Source organism: Antedon mediterranea, chromosome 9, assembly GCF_964355755.1.
Source record: "Antedon mediterranea chromosome 9, ecAntMedi1.1, whole genome shotgun sequence".
NCBI classification, from domain to species: Eukaryota; Metazoa; Echinodermata; class Crinoidea; order Comatulida; family Antedonidae; genus Antedon; species Antedon mediterranea.
In genome coordinates, this window is record NC_092678.1 from 443276 (window position 1) to 471273 (window position 27998).

General features: G+C 37.1%; 1 protein-coding gene across 1 annotated transcript; it reads right to left on the reverse strand.

The window, feature by feature from the left end:
* Positions 1–43: 43 nt before the first annotated feature.
* On the reverse strand, positions 44–27932 carry LOC140058462 (glutamate receptor-interacting protein 2-like). Its single transcript, XM_072104083.1, has 18 exons — positions 27785–27932; positions 21980–22066; positions 21804–21875; positions 21367–21576; positions 20943–21105; positions 20520–20665; positions 19900–20047; positions 19302–19483; positions 6984–7145; positions 6458–6647; positions 6082–6221; positions 5812–5889; positions 5449–5518; positions 3657–3802; positions 3158–3296; positions 2690–2849; positions 1396–2151; positions 44–1244 (listed from the first exon to the last, which is right to left on the reverse strand). The coding sequence occupies exons 1-18, from the start codon at positions 27822–27824 to the stop codon at positions 1047–1049; spliced, it is 3087 nt and encodes a 1028-aa protein (XP_071960184.1). The 5' UTR covers positions 27825–27932; the 3' UTR covers positions 44–1046.
* Between the last annotated feature and the right edge of the window lie 66 nt (positions 27933–27998).

A 27998-nucleotide genomic window follows, 5' to 3' on the forward strand; every position in this document is an offset into this window, starting at 1 on the left:
TTCATGCACATACATATATAAATCTAATTTTTTTTTCTTTTTTGATAAATATAATTTAGCAAATCAGTTTCAACAAAACCCAATTAGACTAAACAGTTCACTAGCTGTATAGAATAAATATAATTATATATATATACATATATTATAATTATATGTGACACAGATTGGAAGTATAAAAATAATAAATAATTTATATATACACTATAACAAAATCCAAATTAAGTGTGCTTGGAGTTCTATTAATGCAGCATTTACTTTATCTACTATGAATGGTTATAACAACCATTAACTATTTAGAACAATTTTGTCCCACTTAGCACCTCATACAAATTCATGCCATGGCAAGTCATTACTGCAGTAATTCTTAAAGTTTGCAGTAATATTCAGGGTTACTATTAATACTGCTTTGGGACAAGGCAAGATTGTTACATTATTATACATTACACAAATTTTGGACAACATAATGGTAATTATAAAAACAGAAAGTTACTTGGTAACCTGGAATGGCATTTTTGAAAGCTCTTATAATTGTAGCGTACTCGACGGACATCAAAAATCTTGTAGGAAAATCCCAGTCACCAGGGGTGACAACAATGATCTTGTGAACCCAAAGCTAGTCACGACAATTTCATTAAATCATAATATATTATGTCCAGGATCTTGGACCGACTAGAACCTTGGTCAGGAAATAATTACTATAAAGTCCAAGATATTGACCTATAACCTTTTCACATCTGCAAAATGTAACAACTTGTAACCAGGTTTGCATAGTGTAAATACAATAACAAGATTTCACAGGTCACCTCTGGAAAATCTTAGGAGAATAAACACACTGTTGAGAGGCCTGTTTTTGTTTCGAAATGTTCCGAGTTCTTACTGTGTGCGTGTATTGCCCTGGTATTAAACTGACCAATCATAGTAATCAAATAGCGTGCAACTACACTTTCTTCCAAGGTTTCTTAGGGTTCGCATATGCATGTATGAAAATCCTGGTTACAAGTTGTTAACATTTATGCAGATGTGAAAAGGGTATTAGTCACATGACCTCAAAGTGTCTGCAGGGAACTAACATTACTAATCTCTGCAGCGGTACTTAAGGAAGAGTCTTTGTACTCCTTCTCTGTACCATTAACTGGCGTCTCACTCTGTGTACGACTAAGCAACAACTCTAGCGAGTTTCCGGAGTCTGCAATCAGCGGCACAACCATACAGCAATCGAAGTCACGGGTTCGAGTCCCATTTATCTATAAAACAAAACGATTTATCAAATAAACATTGTTAAAATACAAAGAGTTGTAGAAAATACTGATTGTTTAAAACCATGTAAAAATCAATTCAACTTTTATTTCAGACAAACTTTATAAGCTTTATTATAAAAAAGCATAGATTGTTTACCTGTAGAATTCTATCAAAGGTTTTGATGTTTCCATTACGTGACGCTGGTCCTCCAGGCCGAATCATGTTTACAAAGACTCCATTCTCATAAACTCCGTCAGAAACACTGAAGCCAAAATCCTCTACGTCTGTGTCTTTATACAAGATTACTTTATGGAGTTCAGCTGATATTGTTTTGTGCATGAGTGGTTCTTGTAAGCTAAATGATGTGCTGCGACTTGAATTTGGCAGCGTGCTGCTACGAGACGTACCAAAGCTGCTCTCTTTTCCATTTCTGTAATGTCCGCTAAAGTCTAAATTACTACTGACCATATTCAAAGACGCTGTGATTTCATTTACAAGATCTGATGTTTGTTTTGAATGCTGGAAGTTGTTTTTGGGAATGCACCGGTCAAAAGAGCTATCGTCTCGATCGGAATGCAACCTTTCGTCACCGTATCTACGATGGACTCTTGAAACATCCCAGTCATCATCACTTATTGGCGATCGGTAATTTTCGTGATATTGATTTGAACGGTTTCTTGATGCTGATCGTGTTCGGCGTTGACCTTTACGGTTTCTCGATGAACCTTTGCCATGGCGGGAACGCCTTGTAGCTGGGGACATCATCCCCTGGTAGTTGCGGGCTTTTCTGTTGCTATGGTAACCTGTATCGATGGATGATACGTTCCAAGTTTCTAAAGCGCTTACACCTTTCGTGACATCCTGGTTAGACTGGTCGCCATTGGTTACGTAAGTAAATTTATCGTCATCAATCTATTAATAAAAATAACCTCATCAAATAAAAAAAAAAGGAAAAACAACAATATAACATAACATCTAATAGGTATAAAATATTACGAGATACTGTTTACAATCAATATCATCATACTCAATGATATACGAATTACGATCCTCGGAGAGGTAGTCATGTGATGCAGTTTCACCAATCACGTTCATGTATTTGCATAGGGATAGGCTATGTAATATTACAGTACAGTGCATGCTAAGATTGCACCAAATCTCTAGTTTTTGATGTTTAATTTTACATTGTTGTATATTTTTACAAATGCCACAATTTGATTTTTGTTTATATCTAGAGTGATTCCAGCTTGATTCCAGTATGACACGCCATGTGTGCAAAAGCTACTTAACTTTGTACAAATATTAAGCTGGATCACCAATTATAAACTAAATCAATTGCATGCCAAAAAAAACATGGGACTTTCGCCGATGAGCTATGCTCGACACGATTATGAGATCATGTCCCAAATATGAGCACTGTTTCTATAATTTGACATTATATTATATATACCAGAGATCCATCGTTGTTATTTTTGTTTTGTTTGCTGATTTTTAAATGTACTCTGTCGCCAGCAGTTTTTAACAAGTGAATGGCGTTGTTGAGTGTTTGTCCGCGTAATGAGATGCCATTGATTGCAAGAATACGATCACCAACATGAATTGCACCGGTCCTATCAAAGAAAAAAAACACTATAAAACCAATGACTTTATGCTAATTATGCTAATAGTTTTTATTGATTGCTGTATAAAGTTTTGTCCACACTATCAAACTTTATATGACACAAAAATGTGATGGACCAATATATATTGATATAATGATGTCGTATCACTAACATATTTGGGCAGATCAATACCATATTTGGGCAGATCACACTTTTTTGATAGTGTAGACAGAGCTTAATTAATTAGGGTAGAGGTGAGTAATGTCACTTCCCTCCAATATTGATACAGTGAATAATAAAGTTTGTCAAAGGGTTACCTTCCGGCTAGGCCACCTTCTGTTAGGCCTGATATGATGATTGGGTCAAAGGGCTCCTCAGTGCCAGAGATGGTAACACCCAGTGGGCCACCATGACGAACCAACTCAACTGAATAATTTACAGCTCCATCAGCTTCATCTGAAAAACAAATTATATTTTATTGTGAAATTTAAAGCTCTGTCTACACTATCAAACTATTTCTGGAGAAAAAAAAATGTGATGTGCCAATATATGGACATGATAATGTCATATATAGACATGATAATGTTCTATCACTACCATATTTGAGTATATCACTACCATATTTGGGCGCATAACACTTTTTTGTCAAACTAGTTTGATAGTGTAGACAGAGCTTAAGTTTAGTGTTTTCTTTTGAGGCATATCAATGAGTGGTATATAAAGACTTTATTCAAACATTTTTAGTAAAGTATTTAAAGCAAAAACAATCAAAGTATTTTGTTCTTCATGAATAACAAAAACGTGTTGCCATAGTACCTGAGAAAGCTTCATCCTTTTTAAGCCTCAGTCTCACAATCTCATCAGCTTCTTTTAAGATCTGTGCAGCGTCCTCTACGGAGCACTGATCTAGCAGAATTCCGTCAATGGCTAGAAGCTTGTCACCTGCTTCAATTCCACCGATCCTGACAACAAATAGAATCGGAAATAGTTTGATGAATATTAAGTAATAAAGCCAATGATTTGATACTTTTTAAAAAACAATTATTCTTTATTTGCAAACTTCATTTAAGCTCTGTTTACACTATCAAAGTTTATGTGACAAAATATGTGATGTGAAAATATATATGAACATGATGATGTCATATCACTACCATATCTGAGCACATCACACTTTTTTTGTCAAACTAGTTTGATAGTGTAGACAGAGCTTTAAAGAAGAAAACAATAAAAAAGGAATGAAATAGAAAGAGGAATGTGTGTTTTAATATTACAACATACCTATGGGCCACACTGCCTTTCTTGATGTGTGATATTAATAATGGATGTGTGTTTTAATATTACAACATACCTATGGGCCACACTGCCTTTCTTGATGTGTGATATTAATAATGGATGTGTGTTTTAATATTACAACATACCTATGGGCCACACTGCCTTTCTTGATGTGTGATATTAATAATGGATGTGTGTTTTAATATTACAACATACCTATGGGCCACACTGCCTTTCTTGATGTGTGATATTAATAATGAATGTGTGTTTTAATATTACAACATACCTATGGGCCACACTGCCTTTCTTGATGTGCGATATTAATAATGGATGTGTGTTTTAATATTACAACATACCTATGGGCCACACTGCCTTTCTTGATGTGTGATATTAATAATGGATGTGTGTTTTAATATTACAACATACCTATGGGCCACACTGCCTTTCTTGATGTGTGATATTAATAATGGATGTGTGTTTTAATATTACAACATACCTATGGGCCACACTGCCTTTCTTGATGTGTGATATTAATAATGGATGTGTGTTTTAATATTACAACATACCTATGGGCCACACTGCCTTTCTTGATGTGTGATATTAATAATGGATGTGTGTTTTAATATTACAACATACCTATGGGCCACACTGCCTTTCTTGATGTGTGATATTAATAATGGATGTGTGTTTTAATATTACAACATACCTATGGGCCACACTGCCTTTCTTGATGTGTGATATCAATAATGGATGTGTGTTTTAATATTACAACATACCTATGGGCCACACTGCCTTTCTTGATGTGTGATATTAATAATGGATGTGTGTTTTAATATTACAACATACCTATGGGCCACACTGCCTTTCTTGATGTGTGATATTAATAATGGATGTGTGTTTTAATATTACAACATACCTATGGGCCACACTGCCTTTCTTGATGTGCGATATTAATAATGGATGTGTGTTTTAATATTACAACATACCTATGGGCCACACTGCCTTTCTTGATGTGCGATATTAATAATGGATGTGTGTTTTAATATTACAACATACCTATGGGCCACACTGCCTTTCTTGATGTGTGATATTAATAATGGATGTGTGTTTTAATATTACAACATACCTATGGGCCACACTGCCTTTCTTGATGTGTGATATCAATAATGGATGTGTGTTTTAATATTACAACATACCTATGGGCCACACTGCCTTTCTTGATGTGTGATATTAATAATGGATGTGTGTTTTAATATTACAACATACCTATGGGCCACACTGCCTTTCTTGATGTGTGATATTAATAATGGATGTGTGTTTTAATATTACAACATACCTATGGGCCACACTGCCTTTCTTGATGTGTGATATTAATAATGGATCACCTCTCTTTCTGTTCTTTGGTGCTAAAAAGAAATAAAATTACATTATGATATTGTTCAACAAGGGTGAATATTATTGGCGTAACGACTATGAGCGTTCACCGGCTTAACCCAATGGCCCAGAGCTTATGGGCCCCAGAGAAGTGTCCTGAGGAAAATACAGGTATTAAAATATGTCGAAAAGGGATAGAAACGCACAAGACCACCAGCGTTGGAGGGCCACTTGCTAAATCAGGGGCCTCGGGCCTCTTCGTTACACCACTGGTGAATATGTGGTAGTTAAAATCAAGTCAACTACAGCAAATATGAATCCTTACCACTGACAGTAATCCCAAGTCCACTGCTTGTCATTGGTAGTTTGATATGAAAGGTACCACTGCTGGGCACAACTGACTCTGACAAAGAAAAATAGAAACAACAAACACTCAATTTAAGTGCTTTAATATGAACAAAATATCTAGGTGAACCATTATAAACTAAAGTCTTAGTTAAATACCAATTAATTAACAACTCGCTGCTCTGACTTAAGTCTCTGCAACATATGAATGTATATAGTTAAGACATTTAATAAATAATCTTATCTTTACCTGCGATATCAAACTCAACTTGTAACATGCATCGTGGGCCGGATTCTCTCAACATCAGGTGTGCGTCGTCAAGGGTGACGTCTTCTGTGTAGACACCATTGATTGCTAGGATCCTGTCACCAATGTTGAGTACACCAGACCTAAAGCACAATATATTTTCAAAAACATTTTTAATAATATTTGTTCTCACAAAACTTCTTTACATTTCAACTAGAAGGGCACTTAGAGAGCGCAAACATCTGCTAACTAACAACTATAGAAAAAAACACACACGATCGACCACTAACCTCTCACCAATCTGGCAGAGGTCATTTTCAATTCATTAAATCAAAACAGATACAAAAGCTAACATGAATTGAATAATTTTGATTCTTACCGTTCAGCTACACCACCAGGTTCTAGAAAGGCAACGATCGCTGGCGTGCCTAAAACATCACTAGCAAAAACACCGCCCTCTAGCATCAAACCATAGTCTCCGTTTGGTGAATTTAATGTCATGTCAAGCGTTTCAGTATGACATACCTGTGTCCCAGATACAAGTCCATTGACCGACGAAGACAAGGATACTAAAAAAAAAATTTTTATTTTATTTTACACTAACCAGCCAATTACAAAGAAAAACCTTACATCTACCGTGTGAAGAATGAATAGTAGAATGGCACAAAAATTGAATGTCATTGAGCAAACTCATCAATTAATTGACATTCAGGAATCTAAAGCTCTGTCTATACTATCAAACTTTGTGAAAAAAAAATGTGATGTGCCCATATATGGAAATGATGATGTCATATCACTTCCATATTTGGCCATATCACTACCATATTTGGGCACATCACACTTTTTTTGTTAAACTAGTTTACAGAGAATGGTTGATTTGTAAAAGATTGATGACAGTGACTTACAGTTTGAGGGGTGTTTCTTGTTTCCACGTCTCGATCCAGGTAGGGTGCTTGCTCTCTGCGCCGCTAAGCTAGCATGAGATGGCAAGGTGTTGTAGTTTGATATTGTGCTATAGCTTACTGGAGTTGATGGCCGGCTTGATGATCTGGCTATTGTCTGAGATACTAAAGAAAAACAGTATACATTTTAAAGAAATTCCTGTCCAAAAAAAGCTATAGTACTAAGATCTGTGATTAACTAACATTAGCATTACTTTAAAAAATTATTAATGTAGAAACAATACTTTATTTTATTATTTACTAAAGGAAGAACATACAAAGACAGGTAAATAGTGGTTGCTAGGAAGATACAAAGACAGGTAAATAGTGGTTCCTAGGAAGATACAAAGACAGGTAAATAGTGGTTCCTAGGAAGATACAAAGACAGGTAAATAGTGGTTCCTAGGAAGATACAAAGACAGGTAAATAGTGGTTCCTAGGAAGATACAAAGACAGGTAAATAGTGGTTCCTAGGAAGATACAAAGACAGGTAAATAGTGGTTCCTAGGAAGATACAAAGACAGGTAAATAGTGGTTCCTAGGAAGATACAAAGACAGGTAAATAGTGGTTGCTAGGAAGATACAAAGACAGGTAAATAGTGGTTGCTAGGAAGATACAAAGACAGGTAAATAGTGGTTCCTAGGAAGATACAAAGACAGGTAAATAGTGGTTCCTAGGAAGATACAAAGACAGGTAAATAGTGGTTGCTAGGAAGATACAAAGACAGGTAAATAGTGGTTCCTAGGAAGATACAAAGACAGGTAAATAGTGGTTCCTAGGAAGATACAAAGACAGGTAAATAGTGGTTCCTAGGAAGATACAAAGACAGGTAAATAGTGGTTCCTAGGAAGATACAAAGACAGGTAAATAGTGGTTGCTAGGAAGATACAAAGACAGGTAAATAGTGGTTGCTAGGAAGATACAAAGACAGGTAAATAGTGGTTCCTAGGAAGATACAAAGACAGGTAAATAGTGGTTCCTAGGAAGATACAAAGACAGGTAAATAGTGGTTCCTAGGAAGATACAAAGACAAGTAAATAGTGGTTCCTAGGAAGATACAAAGACAGGTAAATAGTGGTTGCTAGGAAGATACAAAGACAGGTAAATAGTGGTTCCTAGGAAGATACAAAGACAGGTAAATAGTGGTTCCTAGGAAGATACAAAGACCGGTAAATAGTGGTTCCTAGGAAGATACAAAGACAGGTAAATAGTGGTTGCTAGGAAGATACAAAGACAGGTAAATAGTGGTTGCTAGGAAGATACAAAGACAGGTAAATAGTGGTTGCTAGTGTAGCTCTTCACAAAATAATGACAATAATAACTTAAACCCAGGTTCTCAATTTCAGCTACAAAATCGATAAAACACAGAATTCCAATACAAAATGCTTTTATTAATTATAACACAACTGCTTACTTTTAAAACTCAATACCAACTACCCAGATCTGACTCATCTATCCAATTTCACAGTATTTCTAGATAACACAGGCTATAAAACTTTCTTATTCCCCACCACAAAACCCACAAAATGGACCAGTTGTTATGGAAACCTAGATAAAGGAGGTACAGTCTTAATTAATTCAGAGATTGGAATGTGTAAAATCAAACTAAGGCATGATCATTGAGGATATACAAGCTACTAAGTAAATATGAACTTAAATACAATAAAATGATAATACTGCTTTTGGAGTATCGCTACATCCACCCCTCCTTTCTTACGTCGTCCACGACGTTCGCCTGCTTCAAAACCGAGGGAGACTTGCCGAATAATCTGGTCTTAATTAGGAATTAGACTAAAACTACAAACTCTACAAACTATTAAAAAGGCATAAAATGAGGAAACATCAAAATAAACAAAACTTATCTATGATAATACTGTATAAAACAAACTTATTAGTAGTGCGGTTCATTACCACCTGAAACAGTCACATATTACCAACAATTGCAAACTGTCTATTATTAACTGTCTATTATTAACTGTATCATAACATCATGAATACTATAAAATATAAGATACATTCCATTCTAAAATGAAATTGTACAGCGCAGTACTTGCTGTTCAGACTCAAATTGACCTAGTAAATACTTACTCGGTATGAAACGATGAATAAACATAAGGAATGATTTAAATTACTACCGGTACTACAATACCATCACTATGGGTAACCACTTAACTACAGTATACGGTAATACTACCTTCATTATGCTTTGTTTATACATTTTGTTAAGTTAATTTAATTTAATACGTAAAGTATATCAATTAAGTTCAATAGGCGATTGGAAGGGATGATATCTCACTCACCCCTCCCATCTGAAACGTCGCCCCCGACGTTATCAAGTAGTTCATGAAAATACATAAAAATATACAATATAAGTTCAAACAATTACATGTCATCAAATAGTCATATGAAAGTGTCCAAAAAGTCAGTGAAAAAAAAATTTAAAAAGTGTTCCAGTGTTCACTTTAATCCAAGTCATATTCAAACATAATAGTCGGTGTTTGAGAAGATTGAGGTATGAGTCTATTATCCAATGTATCTATATTATTTACAAATCGTTTATTTGGCGGCGACAACGATACAAACGGAGATACGTATGGGTTTAGCGAAAGACACTGAGATGGTACTATGTTGCTGGTGCTGGCATTTGGTGAGGGTGGAGCGCTTTGGTCTGGGGTCGGAGGTGATAAATCCAATGGCAAAAACATACATGGAGTCAGTAGATTTCTATGTAATGTCCGCTGACGACCATCCGCGTTTTCAACTTTGTACACTGGAATATTTGGATGTTTCAACAACACGACATATGGGGTTTCCTCCCATCTGTCTACGAGTTTTTGCTTCCCGATAATATGTTTCTTTTGCACAAGGACGCGGTCGCCCAATTCCAAAGGAGCTTGAGTTGTCTTTTTGTCATACTCGCGTTTCTGTTTGTCTTTGGCTTTCATGGAAGATTTGGCTGCTTGGTCATAGACCAGCTTTAATCGCTCGCGAAATTGTAAGACCAACTCATCATAATCATCGTCATCACTATTATGATTATCGCTATCAAGTCCAAACATTACATCAATTGGCAGATTGGCATGTCGGCCGAACATTAAGTAAAATGGTGCATAACCCGTGGAATCGTGTTTAGTACAATTATATGCATGTGCCATATCGCTAACATATTCCTTCCAGTCCTGTTTACGATCTAGTGAGAGTGTACCCAGCATGTCGATTAGTGTTCTATTAAATCTCTCCGTAGTTCCGTTACCCATTGGGTGGTAGGGTGTAGTGCGCGACTTTGCTATTCCGGCGACCTTGCACACAGATTTAATTATTGCGCTTTCAAAATTACGCCCTTGATCGGAGTGTATACGTTTTGGGAAACCATAATGTCTAAATACGTTCTGAAATAGTACCTTGGCAACAGTTTCAGCCGTCTGGTTTTTTGTTGGGTACGCTAAGGCATATCGGGTGAAATGATCGGTGATAACTAAAACATTTTCATAACCTCCTTTCGACCGTTCCAGACCAAGGAAGTTGATGCATAGTAGTTCCATTGGTTCGTAAGTGTGAATATTCACGAGGGGCGCACGTTTCACATTTGGTGAAGTTTTTCGAAGACAGCACCGTTGACATGTGTCACACCAGGTCTTAATGTCGGATGCCATCTTAGGCCAATAAAATCTTCGCCGAATCATATCGATGGTACGCTCATAACCCAAATGCCCAATGTTGTCATGCAGGTGTTCAAAAGCAAGTTTGTGTTTAGACGTTGGTAATACAAGCTGATCGCATGCTTCTCCAGTGTTGATATTGGTGGTCCTATATAATATGTTGTTTTTGAACTTTAGGCGATTCCATTGTCTGAGTAAACAGATGACATTCGAATGTTCAAGTCGACGCTCTGCTGCTGATGGCTTTTGATTGCGTCGGAGGAAGAATGTCACACGGTCAAGCACATCGTCCTCCCTCTGGAGACGGGATATGTCCGCTTGCGAAAGATTTGGGACAGGCGCAAAACCATGATTTGTGTTAACATCAGGGGCTTGCACTGGATCCCCAGCGGCATCAGTGTTGTCGATACGAGATTTGCTTCTGGTGTGGGCCTGACACTGTACAATTTGTGGTTGGACATACAGACACGGATTCACAGGGGCAGATCCTGAGAGAACCGCAGTGACCAGTTCACACGGTACGTCTTTCCTGCGAGATAACGCGTCAGCTGCTGCGTTGCTTTTTCCCGGGCGGTACTTTATATCAAAATCGAACTGGCTTAGGGCAGCCACCCAGCGTTGCCCAGTCGCATCTAATTTCGCTGTGGATAGAACGTACAACAACGGATTATTATCAGTCAGTACTGTAAAGTGATTTCCAATGAGGTACTCTCGAAATTTGTTAGTGACTGCCCATTTTAGAGCCAGGAACTCCAATTTGTGCGCCGGATAGCGAGATTCAGATGGGCGAAGGCTACGACTTGCATAAGCAATGACTCTTGGCGTGCCATTTTGTACTTGTGAAATAACGGCTCCCAGACCGATACCAGAAGCATCCGTTTCCAAAAGAAACGGCAAATTGTAGTCAGGGTACGCTAGGATTGGAGTATTTGTCAACAGGTGTTTAAGAAGTGAAAATGCTTTGTCGCATTCTGAAGTCCATACAAATGGTGGTGGTTTGGCATTCATTGCCTTTCTGCCATTCTTTTTCTTTCGTCGTGGGTCGCCGCACGTTAGTGCATATAACGGCGCAGCTATCTCCGAATACTGGCTGATAAACCGTCTGTAATAGCCGGTAAATCCCAAAAATTGAAGAACTTGTTTGCGGTCAACCGGCGTGGGCCAGCTGTCGACTTGCGCTGTTTTAGCAGGGTCGGCATGAATCCCCTCGGCTGATACAATGTGGCCCAAATAATTAACCTCAGATCGAAGGAGGGAGCATTTTGAAGGCTTTAACTTCAACCCATTTTCTCTTAGACGTTTGAAAACAGTTTCCAGTCTTTCTAAATGTTCTTGAAAGTTATTAGAAAAAATAATGATATCGTCCAAGTATATTAACAAAGTAGAAAAGTTTTGGTCACCAAAGCACGACATCATCAAACGTTGAAACGTCGCCGGTGCGTTTTGGAGTCCAAATGGCATTCGGTTACACTCAAATAAACCCATTGGTGTTGTAAATGCTGTTTTTGGTTTATCTTCTTCTGCTACCTCTACCTGCCAATAGCCGCTAGTCAAATCTAATGTAGAGAAGATTTTGGCCTTACCCAGAGCATCCATAGCTTCATCTATCCTGGGTATTGGAAATGCATCTCTTACTGTTTTAGAATTAAGTTTTCTAAAATCGATACATATGCGCATTGACCCATCCTTCTTGCGAACAATCACCATCGGTGAAGCATATGGGCTTTTGCTTGGTCGAATGGCGCCAGCCTCTAACATACCATTGATATGCGAGCGCACTTCTTGATATTGCGACGGTGGGATGCGGCGAAAGGGTAGTCTAAATGGTTGGTTGTCAATAAGTGGTATATGGTGATATATGGCCTTAGTATGGCCAAAATCGTTTGCGTCCTTTGAGAAAACATCCGAGTATTTGTCTAACAGTGATTTTAGTGCTATGTGTTCAGAGTCAGTTTTGATGTCTGATTCTGAAAGATCTGGCAGAACAGTTTGTGATGTGATATTAGGTTGGCTAATACCACCTGTAACATCGTAAGTGTCCAAACTTGCAATTTGAGATAGAGTCGCTACCGTGGTGTTGTGGTGCAAAAAGATTGGTTTGTCAGATACATTGCAGATTCGCACTGTAACTATATTGTTTCGCCGGATGTGGGATATTGAACGACCAACGAGAAAGTTTGTAGTACTTCCAAATGGCTCAACAAGCACAGTTGATATTTTATCTTTAGACCACACTGCAGTACATTGTATATCAATTTGTTGATTTGCGTTTATGCGAGCAGGGTGTCTATTAAAGTATACAGCTCTGCCAACATTTTCTGGTTGTATACTTTTCTCCATTTGCGCAAATGCTGCTTCAAAGGCTGCATCTTTGCATTTTATGTTGCGTTTGTCGTTTCTCTGTGCACGTAGAACATTGGTCCCAATCAGTACGGGGATAGTTTTGCGGTATTTACTGTTCGGGACTACAAACACGGGAACAGCGGAGTATGTTTTATTGAGTATATTGATGTCGCTATAAATAATTCCATAGTACGGGACACTCTGGCCATTTGCCGCTATAACTTCTATGGTTGAGCGTTCCATAACTTGTGATTTTAATTCCGGAATTTTGTTATACAATTCAATAGTTATAGTTGATATCTGTGAGCCTGAATCAATAAGGGCGTTACATTTTACTCCATGAATTGATATTTCTGCTTGATTAGTTGGCCCGACAATATATGTCTGTCCTTTGGGTGTGTGCTTTTCACCACCAACCCACCCTACTGTTGTGGTGACCTGCCGTTTCCCGTCGGCGCATTTGGGCAAAATCGTCGAATGTGTCCAATTTGGCCGCAGCCGTAGCATTCCAGTGCCCTAGGTTGTGACGTGTTGGGCCGTTGATGCGCCGCTTCCTTTGCCTCAAGTTTAGCGGTAAGAAAGCTTATTTTCCTCTCCATCTCCGTAACTAATCTGTGCATCGACGCGTCCTCACCGGAACCTTTGACATTTGTCGGCGTTATGGGAGGGGCTACTAGGTGTGGTGCGCACGGTTGCTGCTTTCGTTCTCGTTCTAGTAGTCTTATCTCTGATAGAACAGAATGAAATGTCATAGACCTCGGTCTCATGGGCGCTATTCGTCCAACTACTTCTTGGTCGTACATTCCCCGCATTAATTGTTGTGTCAACATTCGATCCCTTTCATACATGGGACCTCGCCCAAGTTTCTCCTCCACATCTCGTAATACTGCTTCTAGTTCAATGGCATAAAAACTAGCAGACTTACCCTGTCTTTGTGTTCTCTGGTAGAAATCAGATAAGGGGTCACCAGAGGACACATTTCCGAATTGTTCTTTTAGTTCTTTGAATGCTCTTTCTGGTGTCTGGCATTCTCTCGGTAAGTTCAACACCAGCTTCCGTGCAGTTCCTCCCAGATTTCTAACTATTGTTGAAAACTGTAGGTGACTAGGCATGTTGCTACAGCTTAAGATATGTTGAACATCTCTGGTCCAATCCTCAATCAGGTTGGGCGATTGTCCCGTAAATATTGGTACTCCTTTTAGTTGGTGTGCCGGGGTGTAAATTTGTACTGATTTAGGCACTGGTAATAATGGTTTTACCGCTGTATTATACCCCTGAACTGGTCTTGGTAATCGAGGGTGGCCTGGAGTTTCTAGGCTTTGAGACACATCCGGTCTCATCGGGGTAGTATAGTAACTATTTCTCTCCCATAATGGCGAGTTTTCTGGTTGAACAGTTTCACATCGGGTATCTTCATATCCTGTCATATCCAATACAGTATATTCCATTGTAGATTAAAATTTGTTTAACAAAAAATCCTGGTCACGGCACCAATTGTAGCTCTTCACAAAATAATGACAATAATAACTTAAACCCAGGTTCTCAATTTCAGCTACAAAATCGATAAAACACAGAATTCCAATACAAAATGCTTTTATTAATTATAACACAACTGCTTACTTTTAAAACTCAATACTAACTACCCAGATCTGACTCATCTATCCAATTTCACAGTATTTCTAGATAACACAGGCTATAAAACTTTCTTATTCCCCACCACAAAACCCACAAAATGGACCAGTTGTTATGGAAACCTAGATAAAGGAGGTACAGTCTTAATTAATTCAGAGATTGGAATGTGTAAAAGCAAACTAAGGCATGATCATTGAGGATATACAAGCTACTAAGTAAATATGAACTTAAATACAATAAAATGATAATACTGCTTTTGGAGTATCGCTACACTAGGAAGATACAAAGACAGGTAAATAGTGGTTGCTAGGAAGATACAAAGACAGGTAAATAGTGGTTCCTAGGAAGATACAAAGACAGGTAAATAGTGGTTCCTAGGAAGATACAAAGACAGGTAAATAGTGGTTCCTAGGAAGATACAAAGACAGGTAAATAGTGGTTGCTAGGAAGATACAAAGACAGGTAAATAGTGGTTGCTAGGAAGATACAAAGACAGGTAAATAGTGGTTGCTAGGAAGATACAAAGACAGGTAAATAGTGGTTGCTAGGAAGATACAAAGACAGGTAAATAGTGGTTGCTAGGAAGATACAAAGACAGGTAAATAGTGGTTGCTAGGAAGATACAAAGACAGGTAAATAGTGGTTGCTAGGAAGATACAAAGACAGGTAAATAGTGGTTCCTAGGAAGATACAAAGACAGGTAAATAGTGGTTCCTAGGAAGATACAAAGACAGGTAAATAGTGGTTCCTAGGAAGATACAAAGACAGGTAAATAGTGGTTCCTAGGAAGATACAAAGACAGGTAAATAGTGGTTCCTAGGAAGATACAAAGACAGGTAAATAGTGGTTCCTAGGAAGATACAAAGACAGGTAAATAGTGGTTCCTAGGAAGATACAAAGACAGGTAAATAGTGGTTCCTAGGAAGATACAAAGACAGGTAAATAGTGGTTCCTAGGAAGATACAAAGACAGGTAAATAGTGGTTCCTAGGAAGATACAAAGACAGGTAAATAGTGGTTGCTAGGAAGATACAAAGACAGGTAAATAGTGGTTGCTAGGAAGATACAAAGACAGGTAAATAGTGGTTGCTAGGAAGATACAAAGACAGGTAAATAGTGGTTGCTAGGAAGATACAAAGACAGGTAAATAGTGGTTCCTAGGAAGATACAAAGACAGGTAAATAGTGGTTCCTAGGAAGATACAAAGACAGGTAAATAGTGGTTCCTAGGAAGATACAAAGACAGGTAAATAGTGGTTGCTAGGAAGATACAAAGACAGGTAAATAGTGGTTGCTAGGAAGATACAAAGACAGGTAAATAGTGGTTGCTAGGAAGATACAAAGACAGGTAAATAGTGGTTGCTAGGAAGATACAAAGACAGGTAAATAGTGGTTGCTAGGAAGATACAAAGACAGGTAAATAGTGGTTGCTAGGAAGATACAAAGACAGGTAAATAGTGGTTGCTAGGAAGATACAAAGACAGGTAAATAGTGGTTCCTAGGAAGATACAAAGACAGGTAAATAGTGGTTCCTAGGAAGATACAAAGACAGGTAAATAGTGGTTCCTAGGAAGATACAAAGACAGGTAAATAGTGGTTCCTAGGAAGATACAAAGACAGGTAAATAGTGGTTCCTAGGAAGATACAAAGACAGGTAAATAGTGGTTCCTAGGAAGATACAAAGACAGGTAAATAGTGGTTCCTAGGAAGATACAAAGACAGGTAAATAGTGGTTCCTAGGAAGATACAAAGACAGGTAAATAGTGGTTCCTAGGAAGATACAAAGACAGGTAAATAGTGGTTCCTAGGAAGATACAAAGACAGGTAAATAGTGGTTGCTAGGAAGATACAAAGACAGGTAAATAGTGGTTGCTAGGAAGATACAAAGACAGGTAAATAGTGGTTGCTAGGAAGATACAAAGACAGGTAAATAGTGGTTGCTAGGAAGATACAAAGACAGGTAAATAGTGGTTGCTAGGAAGATACAAAGACAGGTAAATAGTGGTTCCTAGGAAGATACAAAGACAGGTAAATAGTGGTTCCTAGGAAGATACAAAGACAGGTAAATAGTGGTTCCTAGGAAGATACAAAGACAGGTAAATAGTGGTTCCTAGGAAGATACAAAGACAGGTAAATAGTGGTTCCTAGGAAGATACAAAGACAGGTAAATAGTGGTTCCTAGGAAGATACAAAGACAGGTAAATAGTGGTTCCTAGGAAGATACAAAGACAGGTAAATAGTGGTTCCTAGGAAGATACAAAGACAGGTAAATAGTGGTTGCTAGGAAGATACAAAGACAGGTAAATAGTGGTTGCTAGGAAGATACAAAGACAGGTAAATAGTGGTTCCTAGGAAGATACAAAGACAGGTAAATAGTGGTTCCTAGGAAGATACAAAGACAGGTAAATAGTGGTTCCTAGGAAGATACAAAGACAGGTAAATAGTGGTTCCTAGGAAGATACAAAGACAGGTAAATAGTGGTTCCTAGGAAGATACAAAGACAGGTAAATAGTGGTTGCTAGGAAGATACAAAGACAGGTAAATAGTGGTTCCTAGGAAGATACAAAGACAGGTAAATAGTGGTTCCTAGGAAGATACAAAGACAGGTAAATAGTGGTTGCTAGGAAGATACAAAGACAGGTAAATAGTGGTTCCTAGGAAGATACAAAGACAGGTAAATAGTGGTTCCTAGGAAGATACAAAGACAGGTAAATAGTGGTTGCTAGGAAGATACAAAGACAGGTAAATAGTGGTTCCTAGGAAGATACAAAGACAGGTAAATAGTGGTTGCTAGGAAGATACAAAGACAGGTAAATAGTGGTTCCTAGGAAGATACAAAGACAGGTAAATAGTGGTTCCTAGGAAGATACAAAGACAGGTAAATAGTGGTTGCTAGGAAGATACAAAGACAGGTAAATAGTGGTTCCTAGGAAGATACAAAGACAGGTAAATAGTGGTTGCTAGGAAGATACAAAGACAGGTAAATAGTGGTTCCTAGGAAGATACAAAGACAGGTAAATAGTGGTTGCTAGGAAGATACAAAGACAGGTAAATAGTGGTTCCTAGGAAGATACAAAGACAGGTAAATAGTGGTTGCTAGGAAGATACAAAGACAGGTAAATAGTGGTTCCTAGGAAGATACAAAGACAGGTAAATAGTGGTTCCTAGGAAGATACAAAGACAGGTAAATAGTGGTTGCTAGGAAGATACAAAGACAGGTAAATAGTGGTTCCTAGGAAGATACAAAGACAGGTAAATAGTGGTTGCTAGGAAGATACAAAGACAGGTAAATAGTGGTTCCTAGGAAGATACAAAGACAGGTAAATAGTGGTTGCTAGGAAGATACAAAGACAGGTAAATAGTGGTTCCTAGGAAGATACAAAGACAGGTAAATAGTGGTTGCTAGGAAGATACAAAGACAGGTAAATAGTGGTTCCTAGGAAGATACAAAGACAGGTAAATAGTGGTTCCTAGGAAGATACAAAGACAGGTAAATAGTGGTTCCTAGGAAGATACAAAGACAGGTAAATAGTGGTTCCTAGGAAGATACAAAGACAGGTAAATAGTGGTTCCTAGGAAGATACAAAGACAGGTAAATAGTGGTTGCTAGGAAGATACAAAGACAGGTAAATAGTGGTTCCTAGGAAGATACAAAGACAGGTAAATAGTGGTTCCTAGGAAGATACAAAGACAGGTAAATAGTGGTTCCTAGGAAGATACAAAGACAGGTAAATAGTGGTTCCTAGGAAGATACAAAGACAGGTAAATAGTGGTTCCTAGGAAGATACAAAGACAGGTAAATAGTGGTTGCTAGGAAGATACAAGAGCATCAACAATCACATAAATCTACACATGCAATTTTCTAACACAAACTGTATATTTAAATAACACAACACATACCGTAAATCTCCTAATAGTAACTCACACTCCAATAGTAACTCACACTCCAATAGTAACTCACACTCCAATAGTAACTCACACTCCAATAGTAACCCCCTTTCTAATAGTAACCCACCTTATAAATCAATCTATAATAATGACCCACTACTCTAATAGTAACCCACCTTATAAGTCAATCTATAATAATGACCAACTACTCTAATTAATTGTAACCCATGATGATGATGATGCAGCCATATTTTGAAAATAAGGAGATGTTGATCTTGGGAGTGAGGGAGGATTGAGTGTTTTTGAGTTTATAAAATAAAGTTAGAGTTCAAACAAATTTGTTTATTCGTACTGTTTTATTATTTTGCTATGAGTTGCTGACCGAAAAAGTTGGGGGTGGGTTACTATTTTCAGGTGTCTAATTAAAGATTAGTAATAGTAACCCACTACTCTAATAGTAACCCACTACTCTAATAGTAACCCACCCTAAAAAACAATCAAAGAATAATAACTCAGGGTTACAATTAGAAGATTTACGGTAGATCATTTTAAGTTCAGGCTAATACTAATTAATACTTTCTGATATTTTTGGCAGCGCCATGAGCAATGACTGTTGGAATGGCACTATATAAATCAAACGATTGATTGATTGATTAAATACTAGAAAACTATATATATATTGCTTACCACTTTGAACTTTAGTATGTGGGTTGGTGAGTCTGGGTATAAACTGACTGACTGGTAATATATATATTGCTTACCACTTTGAACTTTAGTATGTGGGTAGGTGAGTCTGGGTGTAAACTGACTGACTGGCAGGATTTCCAGTTTTATCTGCTCCAAAGCGGATTGAAGTAGTTGCATCGCCTCGGCAACAGTCATACTATCTGTTGTGCTGCCATCTATAGCTCTTATTTCATCACCAATATGCAGGGCTCCACATCTAAATGAAAGCATGGTTATTAGTACATTTCTTTTAATAGGATAGAAAGTTTGTTGTTTTTAACTGATTGACTTAGGATGTGTCTAGGGCCCTGTTTAGTTATTTACCAAGGTATGATGGTGACCTACACACCAAGATATTGATAATTGCCTCATGAAACGTATTCAATCAAAACTCCCAAGTACCGTACTCTCTGAAAACCGGAAACTTTCCCAAAATCATACCTTTCTTGAGGTCCAACAAGTTCCCAAATACATTTTTACCATTAGAATCACATTGCAAATACCAGAGTTTTCATAAAACCAGACATATTTGGCGAGCCCAAAGGTGTCTGATATTAGGAGAGTCGACTGTAATATTGTGAACAAAAGCTAAGCAAAATAACTGAAAAGTAATAATATTGTAAGTACCCGTACCTATCAGCAATACTGGCAGGTTTGATACTGTCAATCACGACGCAAGGCTTGCCCGCCCTCATCGTTGAATTTAAACTGACACCTAGATGAGCACCTGGTGTTTTAGCGACTTCTATAAGTAACGGGCCGTTGGCATTGGTTACGGCATCTGATAAAATAAGAAAGGATAATTAAAGACAGATATAATAAGGCTTGGTATCAGATGAGAATAAAATAATTTAATACAAAACTTTTACAAAAATACTTTTTCTCACTAATATTTTATAGAAGCAACACTTTCACGTTTCATGCAAATATTTAGGGAATTTACCTTAAGTTTCCATCTATGTATGCATTGGAAAATTGTAAAAATATTCTTAAAAAATGATCTATATTAAAAAGTTGGTTGTGAAATCAACTATTGTGATAAATATATCACAAAGATGATTTACAATGATTATGATGTAGCCACAAGAAATGAAGTTGTTCTTGCAAGAGGGAACAATCTCTGTTTAAGCCACCGTGTTGTCAAAGGCCTCTGTAAAAAAGTGGTCAGGTTGACCCCTTACCAACCATACTGGTGGTTACGGCTCTGATGATATGATAGTGATGTTGGTTAATGATATGTATGACAACCTTACCCATAACTGACACGTCATATTCAAGGACAAAGACAGCCTCTTGTGCAGCCTGGCTAATCACTGTCAATGCTTCCTGATGACCATGTTTGTTGAGTGTTATTCCACCCACACTTACAATATGATCACCTATCTTCATTGTACCTTCCCTAAAAAAACGAAAAAGCAGTTTAAATTTTATCTTGAAAATGGGTATTAAAAATAAGCTTTGAGTTGCCTGTATTTATTCATTCTGTACATACACTTTCAGTACTTGTGTACTGTTTTTAAAAGTTGAATAGTTACATAAAAAAAACAATTTAACAGTACAAAACAATGTAAAAATTGCATGATAAAATTATGAATTAAGAGCCTTTTCAATAACAACTGATTTGAGTTGACTGATTGGGAAAGTCAAATACACACAAAATGCATTCATTTTCTTACCTGTCAGCTGGTCCACCAGTACGTATTTGAGTGACAGTTATTGGGCGTGTCTTAGAGGCATCGCTGTGAACACCTCCTCTGATTGTAAACCCGTAACCCATACCTTCTTTTGGTAGACAAACCTCAATCAGTTTGGTTAGCACCTGTATTCCATTCTCTTCAGCTGAGAAAATCAAGGTAAACAAGTTTAATTTTTGCTGGCAGTGGCGTAACGCAGAGGCCCCTCAAAGGGAACCCTAAGACTCAAGAGGCCCCCGCTTTTAGCCTGTTTTTTTCTCTGGACACTGCTCAGGGGCCCCATAAGCTCCGGGGCCCCTGGGTTTAGCCAGTGAGCACTCATTAGCCATTACGTTACTGGTCGCTGCAATCAGAAATGAGGATGTATTCGTATTTGATTTCTGAGAATACTGACTTTCAAACTTACGCATCATTGGCACCTCATACTCAATCAGCAGGTTTACAACATCACCTGCATTTTTCAAAAGGTTAATGACCTCATCATGACGTAATCCTGTTGTCTTGATGGCATTGACGGCTTTGATTAAGTCGCCTACTTGTAATAGATCACTTCGTTGGGCGATACCACCAGCACGCATCTTAGACACACGTGGGGATCCATCTTTATCTACACCACCTATTTTAAAATAAATTCAATACTGGTTGTTAACATCAGAATTTTCTGTTTGCTGTTGTAGTCTAGCAACTAAAAAGTATGGCTATATCAATAAATATTTATTTGCAAAAATTCACGGGTGTTGTGTTCTTGTACCTGATATAGTTAGTCCAAAAACGAGGAGATCTTATGAAAGTATGGCCATTCAATAAATATTTATTTTTTAAAATCATGTGAATTTGTAGTACCTGATATAGTGAGTCCAAATCCGATACCAGATCTCTTTTCCAATCTCACCTGGGTTGATACCTTTCTTTCTTCTGAAAAATAAAAAAGAAACACAATTACAATTGTAAATCTTGTTAACTTATCATTTAACAACTGATACAAATAATTTTAATTCTTGTTATAAGTAATAACTGACCTGCAATACTACTCCTTCTACTCTTTCCTCCTTCACTTGAATCACTCTCAACATTCCTCTTGTTTCCATCGTTCCTTTCATCTTTTTCTGAAAAAAAAAACAACAAATTGATGAGTTTGTTTAAGTCCAAGTTAAGTCTGAAAACAATAGACCAATTTTCAAGTGAATCAAACACTTGAGATCAAATAACCGTTATTCCGCGTTGCAGCTAAAAGTTGCCCAGCAATAACCGGTTAAGTGGCATTCTAACACAGAATCGATTGGGTGTTTTTAACCGTTATTTTCCGGCTGCCATTTTCTGATCCCAAGAAATTGGGGTTAAATTATTCACATGGTAACTAACTGGTTATTTCTTTGCAACAGAAACAGGACATTTGTAACTTAAAATTTGGCAAACATACTGCGACATGGGTGAAGGTTTTTTTGTCAGTTTTCACTTTCATTACAACCTAATGATATCCACATGTGGTCACAATCAAAATCTGATTTTATTAATGTTTTATCTTTTTTAATTGACATGCTGTACTGTTTTGATATCAATAACAGGAAATGAGAGGCCCATTATGCAGCACACATAGTGAAGCAATAAGCAAGTGCTTAAACTATAGCTTGAGATAAGAAGTAAACTTGGATTTCAACATCCATCATCGAGTGTCAATGGAACGCAAAAGTTTGATAACAATGCATATTTAAATCATAATACAAATAGATCTATACTGTAAACGATCTCATACAAATAATAAAATGGGTAAAAATAACTATATTATTACATTGCATTACATCCCAATAACAACACTGACAATACACTTGTATTTACTGAGGTACTCGCACGTTGCTAATGCACAAATTCTCATGAGCTCCACATGGGTGGGGGGGACATCGGCGCTATACAAGTTTTCATTTATTATTATTATTTATTACTTGCCGCAGCTATACAGTAACATGGATAGTCATTTATTAGCTACAGTATACTAATGCAACACATTACTTGCAGCTATACAGTAACATGGATAGTCATTTATTAGCTACAGTATACCAGAGAAAAATTTCATTTTAAAATTTTGTTTAGCAATATTGCGAATCAAACTGATTTTTTAGTCGAGAATCATAGTTTTCTATCGTATTTTTGTAGAAATGTGTAGCAAGAAGAAGGTTGTTTTGTATAGCTTTTTGCTATGCTACACTGGCGAAATTATTCCCTGGTATACTAATGCAACACATTACTTGCAGGAGCTCTATACAGTACATGGATAGTCATTTATTAGCTACAGTATACTAATGCAACACATTAGCATTATAATAAATAGAACTTATTTTTACAAACCTATATATATATAAATATACTGTATTTTACATCATAAAATGGGTAAAAATACTAACAATACTGACAGTACACTATTAGATTTCCCGAGATAGTTAATCATTAGCTATAATAATACAACAAATTTTAAAGGTAAAGGTCATAGGGTAATGAGCTGTTACATAGGAGCTCATTATAACACAGTAACTGTCATACAAGTTATTTTACCAACCTAGCTGTAGGATTTTAACCCTGTTCATCTTTCCTAACAACAAACCTCTCTGACGGCTATGGTTTTGTTAAGCAGAATTTTTCTCTAGGGAACATCACTGTTAATACTCCATTTATTCATGCGTAAACATTTTATTTGTCAGGCTAACAAAATAGAGTATCTAGAGTTTTGTTTAGTAAACACTAAAAAACAGCTAATTCTATGATTGTGGTCATCTGCCCTACAGTGGGATCAATCCTAATTGACTAAGTAACAAACTTAAGTTAGTACTTAAACTGTACAGTATTAAGTAAGTAAATCAATTAATTACTGTGACTTTTGGTAATGAATTGAAGAAATTCATTCAAATTTAAATAGTTGATACCAAAAGTAAGTCTTACTCAACATGGTATTTGAACTTATGTTAGTACTTAAACTGTACAGCAAGTATTAAAGTACAAATTACTACTGAACATTATATATAGCTAAAAGATTACCAAAGATAAAAGCCCAGTACCCACGAATACCATGGCTCATCGTTTTCCTTCTGTAATCCTTTACACTCTAGAACTCTCCAGCACTAATGTACACTACTATGATATTAACGTTTAGTATTATATCAGCAGCCTATCAAGCACCTGCTTATGCAAAATTAATGAGAGACGAATTCTTTATAAAAGAGATTTATTGCATTGTTGTACACTGAATCATACTTGAAAGAGTACAGATTTGGGATCAGATTTTGTGTGGAAGTACTGTACACTATCATTACACAGTGAGAACTTGGTGAAGCATGTGTATATTGTACTGACATGTAATATCCTAAAATATGTTATAAAACATAAAGAAAAATAAGGACATAGAACCAATCCTGAACTAATTAGTAATATAAAAATACAGAATTCAGTTAATAACGCCTGTACAAAGTATTTATCCTTTTGTCAAAATTAGTCATAAATTATAACATAAAGAAGAAAGGAGAATTCATAACCAATCCTGTACCTCTCTCTCAGATACAGAGTTCAGTTCAAACTTCTGTATACAGTTACCCTTTTGTCAAAACTAGTTTCACAGTCAAATTTATTGAATAAAAAGAGAATACAAAAGAAAGATCTGAAGCATCACAAAGTGACAGAATCAAACTATGACTGAATTGTTCATCACTCTGTCTTTATCTATTCACAAGAGCTTTAAGTGAATTTCTATTCACGCTGCTTTCAATTCATTTAATCAACTACTAAATTTACTGCAGTAACCTTCATTACTAAATACTCTAGGCCTATGTATGAACAAGTGATTGATGCAGTAATTAAAGTAAAAATGACAAAGTTGTTAATCAACAGAGAAATTAGAGACAGTATTCACTTACCCCAGTATTCATTTTTACCAAATCTAACTTTCTTCTTTTTACTTTTCCAAAATTTAAACATTCTCTCAAAAATTGATAATATGCGATGCGATAATATAAAAATAAAATCACCAAATTCACATAAAGGAAATATTCACAATGAGCTGGCAAAACTAGAACAAAAAGATGAACTAAAGCTTGGGAAAATCTGGGTACTACCGCATCTACCGGTAATAAAAAACATGTTCTATGTAAAGAATATAAGCAGACAGAGTTTAATAACCGTGCCAATAGATCCTGATGTAGAGATATGTAGATTACAGGAAACTATTAACAGGCAAAATATAATGAGTTATTGAACCACTGGCAGCAACACTCACTGATAACAATCTAATTGTCAAAACCTATATAAATCCTAAACACTTGAGTGGGTACGTTATCCAGCCACGATGAATGAAGGGAAACACAAAAATACTGAACAATGTGGATCAACAAACAAAATAAAGTTAGCAATATTAGACTATACGTATGATAAAGTAGTTAAGTTAGTGAAACAATCACTAATTAACTATACAATAACAGGGGCCTAAATACAGTATATAGGGTGAGGGGGATATGCAGACTACCAAGGCCGGTAACGGGACGATTCGGCCCTGAGACGATTCGGCCCGGGACGATTCGGCCCTAGGACTATTCGGCCCTGAGACGATTCGGCCCGGGACGATTCGGCCCTAGGACTATTCGGCCCTGAGACGATTCGGCCCGGGACGATTCGGCCCTAGGACTATTCGGCCCGGGACTATTCGGCCTGGGACGATTCGGCCCTGAGACGATTCGGCCCTAGGACTATTCGGCCCGGGACGATTCGGCCCTGAGACGAATCGGCACACTTAAATTTATCGGCTTTGATATGAATTTTATAAGCATAAAATAAGCTTTTTTCCCTAAACTTTATTTTCAGAGAGACGATAGGGTACAGTAGTAATAAAGATGCAACAAAGCAAACCTTTTGAAACTATCATTTTTTAAGGTCGAATAGTCCCGGGCTGAATAGTCCTAGGGTCGAATAGTCCCGGGCTGAATAGTCCTAGGGTCGAATAGTCCCGGGCTGAATAGTCCTAGGGTCGAATAGTCCCGGGCTGAATAGTCCTAGGGTCGAATAGTCCCGGGCTGAATAGTCCTAGGGTCGAATAGTCCCGGGCTGAATAGTCCTAGGGTCGAATAGTCCCGGGCTGAATAGTCCTAGGGTCGAATAGTCCCGGGCTGAATAGTCCTAGGGTCGAATAGTCCCGGGCTGAATAGTCCTAGGGTCGAATAGTCCCGGGCTGAATAGTCCTAGGGCTGAATAGTCCTAGGGTCGAATAGTCCCGGGCTGAATAGTCCTAGGGTCGAATAGTCCCGGGCTGAATAGTCCTAGGGTCGAATAGTCCCGGGCTGAATAGTCCTAGGGTCGAATAGTCCCGGGCTGAATAGTCCTAGGGTCGAATAGTCCCGGGCTGAATAGTCCTAGCGTCGAATAGTCCCGGCCTGAATCGTCCTAGGGTCGAATTGTCCTGGAACCACCCATGCCCACCTAAAAAATGTCGAAAAAAATTGCAGTGCAGAAGGATAGGAAATTAGATTAAGTTCACACTTAAAAATGTTTAGGCCCCTATTTTAAAATCTCGGATCTGCACTGAATTCTGTTGATTATTTGCAATAAACTTCAGACAGTACTGCAGTAGTATGGGTTGATGCAGCAGAATAATTTTCGTACTGTAAGGTTTCAAAACCTGTCATTAAGTTATCATTACTTTACCAATTTGTCTATTAGTTTGTCTTGCTCAAAACATTTAAACACTAATGCATTTTCAATTAATAGAGTAGATTGACAGACAGTGTCACTAAAGTTATCTTATCGTTATTTACAAACTTGTGCCTGCTAATGTCATCCAGAATTAACTCTTTCAAGAATGGGGTCAAAGTGGGATCAAAATAAACACAGTTACTACTCAGTCGTCTTGCACTATTTTTGAACAAGTTTTTAATTAAAAAAATTACAGTTTAAAATAAACCATACACAGTGTGGCATGAATCAAAAGACATTCATTTTATCTGATAAAAAAAACAACGGCTTAAATTGAATTTATGTAATGTAAATATAAACTTAAAAACAAATAGCATATGAAAAACAATTCAAATTTATCAATTTATTCCTAAAAAATGTATGGAATTTAGACAATGTTGGATACATTTTTATGATCTCTAATGAAGTATCCTTCTAAACATGTAGAATTTTAGTAACATATCATTTTACATAATTAGGTAGCTTTGCACAAGAACTCCAAATACTAATAAGAAATTAGCACTCACAAGAGGCTGGCTAATTGGCCATCAAAGAAACGTTTGTTGTACTTAAGGTTCAAAGAATGTACTTAATTTAAAGATATCCACTTGCTTAAATTAATGTATTGTACAGTATAACACTGTACACATGGTACTTTTAAACAGTAACTATATTTATTTGAGAAAATGAGATATATATTTTACTTAACTGTTGAATTTAACTGAATGATATAATACTTATAATTACACCTTTTGTATCTGTCGTCTACAATGGGTCTAGCGATAAATGCACTTTTCATTACCAAACTATTTTTTCAAGTTAGCCTGTCTCTTAATTAAATTATTATTTAATTAACACATTCACAAACAACAATCATTATTATACATCATCATCATAAATTAAATGATTCAATTTGTTTACTTTTATTTTATACTTTTTAGATCATCATGAAATGTAGTCTGGCAGGTGTACATATAGTAAGGCCTAGGCCCACAAGAGTAGTCAGCGCCACATTGATAATAGGTCTGCCTGCTGGGCGGGCTGGCATGGACCACAAGGTAATTTGTAATTTAGTAATGGTTAGCCTAGGCCTAACAAAACAAGTAAGAATGATGGCTTACCTGGTGAAGGTTTTAGACATGAAGGCAGCCAAACCGGCATTATAAACTGTAAAGACACTGGAAATACTACACATCCAGTTAACGCCCCTTACAAATGATCATAATACACCGATTTCTTTTAACAATTAAAAGTCGTAATTCCTTTTTGTAGGCCTACCGCATATGATCAATGACAAACCGACCTTGTAAAAACAAACTTCATGGCGTGTGACTT